We start from the raw sequence: 7,294 nt of genomic DNA on the forward strand, positions 1-7,294 counted from the left end.
CCAGGCTGTCATTCCCTTGCTACCCAGCAAATTTGAGCATATCTCTGGAATATATTCCCAAGAGTTGAGGTGTGCTTAGGAACTAAGAACTAGTCTTTTGTTTTCTTTTGCATTTAAAATATTATTCTGGGACCGTTCTTTAGTCAATTTCTTCAACTAGTATTTATTGACTGTATTACCATATGCTAGGCACTGGGTGCATAATAGTGATTAAAGGATCTCTGCCATCATGGAACTTACAGACCAGATGAGAAAGGCAAAGAATAACTCAAAATAACCACAAGTAAATGTAAAATCACACTTATGATAACAATGAACAACAAAAACAACAAATCAATACAGAAAAAAAAACTATGCAATCTGATGATTTTTTTAAACACTAAAATTTGCCTCACGTTGCAAAAATAACAATCACAATTATACACAGAGAATTAACTTTTTAAATCTTCAGTTGTCTCAACAATAAAATCATCAAGATATTACTATTTTTCAGTTATGTTACTGATCACGTGGCTTGAATGTTTGTTTTACATAACTAAGAGTATAAATGACTGAAAGAATAAAGATGACAGAACTGAGTATCCAAACAAAGTGAAAGACAATAAATGAACTACACTTTAATAATCTTGTTCAAGCAAAAAGTATATACATAAAGAAGTAAAGTGATCCATTATAATTCATGACTTGTCAATAATTAACAAAACGTTATAAAAATACTAATGTTTTTAAAGAACTGACGATCATCAGCATAAGGGACAAGTGGCATGTAAAAAGGAACAAAAACAGAATAATTTTTTAGTATTTTAAAATAACACCAAATGCCAGAGTACCTATATTAATATTTAGTTTAAAATAAAACTAATTCCAGATTATCTGCAGAAATGACAGGCATTCACATAAATGATCTTCCTTGTGTGTCAGTTTCCAAGACTGCAAAATAAGGATATCTGCCATACCTACTTCACAAGATCACTGTGAAAACTAAATAAAATAATGTATATAGAAGCACACCAAAAACTGATGTCAGTTATTTTAGACTTCTTTTTTGCTCCCACTATAAATTATAGCAATTTAACAAATAAAATTGATTATAGCAGTACTTCATCTCCTTTCTTCTGCTCATATACGGTAGAAGTGTTATAAAATGGGCAAAAGACTGACAATCAGAAGCAGAAGGAAAAAATCCAAAAACTTTATAATTCATAAATTGATTGCCCCACAGAAGGTTGGTTGTTTAAGTATTAACGCTCTTACATGACACACACACCAATTTATCTCAGAAAATCAAAGAAATATGTTCACATACATATGAAATTTTTTACATATATAACTTGCCATCTCTACATACACAAAATTCTGCTACTGAAGATGAAGAGATACAGAGATACACATGTATTTATCCACACATACAATGTATTCTAGCTTGAAGTTTATTTTCAGATTACAGTATCTTAAATTTAATGCACTGACAGTTCAAATGATTCAGATTTATTTCATTACATTAAATAAAATTTGTCAATTTAGCACACCGAAACTAATTATTATATGCCCATGACTTTGAAGCAACTTCCAGCATGGGTCTAACAATCCCTCAAAGTCACAATTCCATGTCATTAGCAGTGCATTTCCTTGTTTAAAAACAATTTATTAAACTAAGAAATTTTCTGAATGGAGGGCAACTTTTAGTATTTTATCATTGTTTCTACAGAACTTTTCAGGTTGTTACTAGCTCTGCCAAAGATAGTCTTTCTTTTAAAACTCTTCAAATACAGGGCAGGAGGTATCGTTAACATGGCAACAATAACGACTTCCCCAAATTCAAAACAAGGATCACCATCAAAACAAAACAATCAGGTGGAGTACATGGATATTGATCACTATTTCTGACAACCTGCTTTTTCCCATATGAAGGATTTGCTACTGCATTAAAACATTAAAATCTATGCCTATGTGCAACTTTCTGAATATTTAAAATCCAGGCAAATTCCAATTCATATCTTGTGACATTAGCTAAATATTACTTAGCATGTTGAGCTGCACGTAAAAGGCAGAGGAAAATACTGACAACCTCCAAAACATAATGCTTTTTAAATCCCCAAATTATCTGTGAATAAACCGGTAGACTACCTTCAGCAGCCGCTAGACTAGAGTAGATCAAAGTTTTCCCTATACTTGAGAATGTGATCCCCACTGAAAAGGAACAGAAACTGATCATCCCTGCCACTGGAGCCAGTCCCCGGAATCTCCCCAAATATGCCTGATCGCCAAATGAAAAAGGGACACTTCTCCGGGGAGCAAAGGCTAGAGATATCTTACCTCTTTGCAGGCTAGAGGAGGGGCGGAGGAGGCGGGAGGACCCTGGCAGGTAAGGAAGGAAATTCCGTCTTCAGCAGGCACTGGTGGGACCCGAAACCTAGGTCCCCGAAAAGCCTCAGAACCCAGGGAGGTTCCCCAAGGGGGACGCCAAGCAGGGAGGGCCAAGACTCTCCGCGCCCGGCCCCGCCTCTCTCGCCGCCACCGGGGACCCGGGACCGCGGACAGAGACAGTTGAGGCTGAGCGAGACTCCGCGGTCCCAGCCAGGTCCTACCGGAGCTCACCTGAGAGTGTCGCCTCCGCCCTCGGCTCCCACGGTGCATCCCGCGGAGCCTGGCGGAGGGTGCAGTGACGCCGCCCCGACCGGCCCCAGGGCTGCCCGGCCTGGCCTCCCCGCTCCGGGGACGCACCGGGTGCCCGCCTCGCACCGGCTCCGGGGATCCGCCGGTCCGCTGGGAAGGAAGACGAGGCGGAAAGGCTGCCTCCCCTCCCCCAGGGCAAGCCACCCCCCGAGCTGCGGCTCTCTGCAGTTCTCTCTGGCGCAGGTCTGGCCCCGATCCCCGGCCCGGGAGTCACTTCGGCAGGGGCGGCCCAGTCGCCATTACAGCCCAACAACTGACACGGAGGAGGAGCGGCGCCAGCGGCAGTGGCTGTGGCGGCGGCGCGAGGCAGGGCGGGAGCAGTCGGGCCCAGGCAAACCTCGCGAGAACTGTCCCGAGACAGTGCCACAGGCATGCCAACCTTCGGTTAGGGCCATGTTGAGTGTGGCCGAAAGGTGGGAGCGAAATAAAACAAGGAGCGGAACCGCGAGGAAGCCATGTTTGGTGTGTCGAAGTTTAAACTTAGGACTCCGGAGGAGCCAAGGTATATGCGCAGAAGAGACCACCTCTGCCCTTTCGCTTTGACACTCATTGGGCCTTTTGGCTGCTCATTTCACCCCGGGCTGAGAAAACAAGCTGGGGATTTGACAAGAATGAACTCAAAGTCTGGAAACGGCAGCTTCTGAGAGTTTACAATGTTTCACCAATTCTCGTCCAAATAAGTCGTCACCCCTGTCAGAGTAGTTGCAGCTCTGCCGTTACCCACTGCTGTCACTGTGGCCGTTTTATTCGCGAGGGTTACAGTTCTGTTTAGCATGCATCTAATGACTTAAGACTCCACGCAAGTAAAACGGAGTTTCCTCCCATTAAGTATTGGCTTTGCTATAACAGTGCTTTGAGAGGCTCTCTGTGGCCAACATATCTTCTCATATCTTTGTCCTCGTTTCCCAATCTCCGCGTGGTGAAATCATCTGTCAAGACTTGGCTTAAAGGACCTCTCTTCTGCAAATAATGCCACCTTCCGCTAGGTGCTCACTGCACACAGACCCGCCGCCCACCACTTCTGTCCACCTTCTGAACTCCGATAGTTATTTACCCAGAGACTGTTTCTCATCTTTAAGTGTCGTGAAGACTTTAAGATCTGTTTTATCTCTCTATACCCCAAAATGGCCTAGCACAGTAACTAGGACATTGTAGGTGCTCAATAAATGTTTGTCGAATATCAATGACAGCAGGAGGCAGTAAATGGTCCCTCTTTGTAGGGCCTACAGCTGTGCCTGAGTAGGATGTACAGAAGTCCTGCATACGTGTGAAATGTCTCCAGGAAGCTGCACTGGAGGGGACAGGAAATGTGGGTAATCGTATGGTGCAAGTGGTAGCAAAAAAGACAACATAAGAAAAATGTTATTTAGGTTTTGCCCAGTCTTGCTTTTTAAAGCCCTGTGTTAGATGCTTTTCATGCATTATTTTACTGAATGTAAACAACCACCTTATTAAATATACTCACTTTTTTAAAACGAAGAAACACGTACTGGCCGGTCACGGTGGCTCACTCCTGTAATCTCAGCACTTTGCGGGGCCGAGGTGGGTGGATCACAAGGTCAGGAGTACAAAACCAGCCTGGCCAAGATGGTGAAACCCCGTCTCTAGTAAAAATACAAAAATTAGCCGGGCGTGGTGGCGGGTGCCTGTAATCCCAGCTACTCGGGAGGCCGAGGCAGAAGAATCGCTTGAACCTGGAGGGCGGAGGTTTCAGTGACCCGAGATCGCACCACTGCACTCCAGCCTGGGCAACAGAGTGAGACTCCCTCTCAAAAAGAAGGAAAGAAAGAAAAAGAAACAAGTACTCAAAAAGCTAAGTAATTTGCCCAATTTTATACCATCAATAAAAGGGAGCTGTAAGATTTGGGATCTGCTTTACCCCAAAGCCTGTTTATACTTTTTCAGCCCCATGCTATCCCCTTGGCAACAGAGAAAACACCAAAGTTCTGTCACTGTGCTCAGAGCAGGGTTACCCTGGTATCAGCCTATGAACAATTTCTACTTCTTATACCTTGTGTTGGTCTGTCTTCTCCTCGCCTCCTAAATTCCCCAAGCACATCAATGTCTTTCTTTTCTAATATCCTGTTACTCTTGTGTTTACCCTACAGATTGGCCCTTGAGTCTATCAAGTTTTGTACTAGTTGCATATAGTTTCATGAGAGTAATTAATCTCTGGAACAAGATTGGAGGTTTACTGTGAAAAGGTTTGTCGCCCTTCCCAGACGTCTCCACAGTGTTAGGCCGGTAATAGGTGTTTAATATGGCTCCCTTGTTTCTCCTACTTTTTAGTAGACACTAAGATTGGATTTTTCTTTATATTCTTTGTTGATTACTATGGCCTTGACTCTCACCACTCTTTGGATAACTGGATCTTGGCCCTAGACTAAATCTCCAATTACCTGTTACCCATCTTCACATAGATACAGAAGTCACCAGCACCTTCAGCTCCCAAATTAAGCTTATCATTTTTCCTCCCTCAGTCTCACAAAGCCAACTTCTCCTCTTTTCCCCTGTATTTCTGTTCATGGCCGTCACAGAACACTCTTCTGAGAACTAAGAGAACGAAGGTTTCAGAAATATTATATACTCCTCTGTACGCCTTGCTCCCACCCAGTCAGTTATTAAGTCTCTAAATACCACTGATGCATATTTCTTATATGTACTTCCCTTTTGTCTGATTGCACCACTGCCCTCCTAATTTAGACTGTCATTTCTACTGCCCAAATGATTATGGTAGTATTTCCACAGTTCAGCTTGAGTTTTGTCTCTACCTGCCAAGGTAAGTAAAAACTTTTCGCCTCAGCCATCAAGGCTTTTCTCAGTATGGCACCAACCTAACTTTCCATCTCCCTTAAGTAAGACAGCCCAATAAAGTAGAAAGGGCAGGAATGTGACATCAGAAAGACACTTATTCAAATCTTGGCTCTATCACTTACTTGCCCTATGACCCCTCAAGAACCTCAATCTTCTTGTCTATATCAAGGCTAATGATATCTACCCTGTAGGGTTGTCTTAAAGATTAGAAATAATATCTGTCAAGAGCTTGACATTAAAAGACAGAAATAAACGGTAGCTAATATCACGAAATGGGAAGTAATACACTGACTGAGAATGTTACATTCAAGCCACACTGGATCTGAGAAATAACCTGTTCATTCCTACCTCTAGGCCTTTGTTCCCTAACCTGGAACACATACTACCCCAGCTCGCAATTTCTGCCACATTCTCTAAGTGCCAACTGAGAAGCTAACTACTACAGAAAAAAATCCTTGATTGCTTATACTTTCCAGATGCTCTTCCACCCCTGAACTGTGTGATGCTGTGTCTCCTGCATAGAGCGGTATCTACTATCAGTAGTTCTGCGTGTATCTTATACATCATGATCATGTTAGATTCTAAGGACCTTTGTCTCCTTCATAGTGGATTAAAAGCATGAATTCTGCACATAGTGAATGACATTACATCGCCAAAGCTATATCTGTCTATTTCTTAATTCGTTGTCTAGAGATCAATATCAAATTTTGCATTCCCAGGAAAGAAAACATAACTATTCACCTAGAATTTAAATTCTGGGTTTAAACCTTGGCTGAGGCCGGGTGTGGTGGCTCACCCCTATAATCCCAGCACTTTGGGAGGCCAGGGTGGGTGGATCACTTGAAGGCAGGAGTTCGAGACCAGACTGGCCAACATAATGAAACCCTATCTCTACCAAAAATACGAAAAATTAGCCGGGCATGGTGGTGAACGCCTGTAGTCCCAGCTACTTGGCAGGCTGCGGCATGAGAATCGCTTGAACCCAGGAGGCAGAGGATGCCAAGATTGCACCACTGCACTCCGGCCTGGGTGATGGAGTGAGACTCTGTCTCAGATAAATAAATAAATAAAGCCTGGCTGAGCTACTTACTAGCCATATAACTTTGGTCAGGGTACTTAACCTCTTCGTGACTCAGTTTCCACTTCTGTGTAGTGGAGATTGCAATGGTACCTACCTCACTGGGTTGTGTAAGAAAAGAAATAACACATGTAGGAGAATATAAAATGTGTTCAGAATATACAAATACATAGAGACAGAAGGTAGATAAGTGATTGCCTGGGGCCGAGAAGTGGAATAGACATAGGGGAGGGGAGGAGAAATGGGAAATGACTACTAGTGGTTATGGAGTTTCCTTTTGAGAGGGAGTCTCGCTCTGTCGCCCAGTCTGGAGTGCAGTGGCACGATCTCAGCTCACTGCAACCTCTGCCCCCCAGGTTCAAGCGATTCTTCCGCTTCAGCTTCCTGAGTAGCTGGGATTACATACTATCCGCCATCATGCCCTACGAATTTTTGTATTTTTGTAAAGACGAGGTTTCCCCATGTTGTCCAGGCTGGTCTTGAACTCCTGACCTCAGGTGATCTGCCCACCTCAGCCTCCCAAAGTGCTGGGATTACAGGCATGAGCCACTGTGCCTGGTCTTTCTTTTTCTTTTCTTCTTTTTTTTTTTTTAGACAGAGTTTCACTCCTGTTGCCCAGGCTGGAGTGCAATGGTGCAATCTCGGCTCACTGCAACCTCTGCCTCCTGGGTTCAAGTTATTCTCCTGCCTCAGCCTCCCAAGTAGCTGGGATTACAGGCATGCACC

General features: G+C 43.5%; 1 protein-coding gene across 11 annotated transcripts in view; it reads right to left on the reverse strand.

Moving 5' to 3' along the window:
• The window catches only part of CEP350 (centrosomal protein 350), a 161,097-nt gene extending 156,510 nt beyond the window's left edge, over window positions 1-4,587 (reverse strand). For 5 of the 11 annotated variants that reach the window (XM_024251622.3, XM_054550485.2, XM_054550458.2 and 2 more), the window contains exon 1: window positions 2,599-4,587. Coding sequence is in view for 7 of the 11 variants with exons in the window: in XM_054550485.2 (XP_054406460.1) it covers window positions 2,599-2,637 (39 nt within the window). In the remaining 4 variants the exon portion in view is untranslated. Of the gene's footprint in view, window positions 1-2,316 lie in introns of all 11 variants that reach the window. The other 6 variants (XM_063716813.1, XM_063716811.1, XM_063716820.1 and 3 more) reach the window with 2 other exon arrangements.
• Between the last annotated feature and the right edge of the window lie 2,707 nt (window positions 4,588-7,294).

Source organism: Pongo abelii, chromosome 1 (genome assembly GCF_028885655.2).
Source record: "Pongo abelii isolate AG06213 chromosome 1, NHGRI_mPonAbe1-v2.0_pri, whole genome shotgun sequence".
In the NCBI taxonomy this organism is placed as follows: Eukaryota; Metazoa; Chordata; class Mammalia; order Primates; family Hominidae; genus Pongo; species Pongo abelii.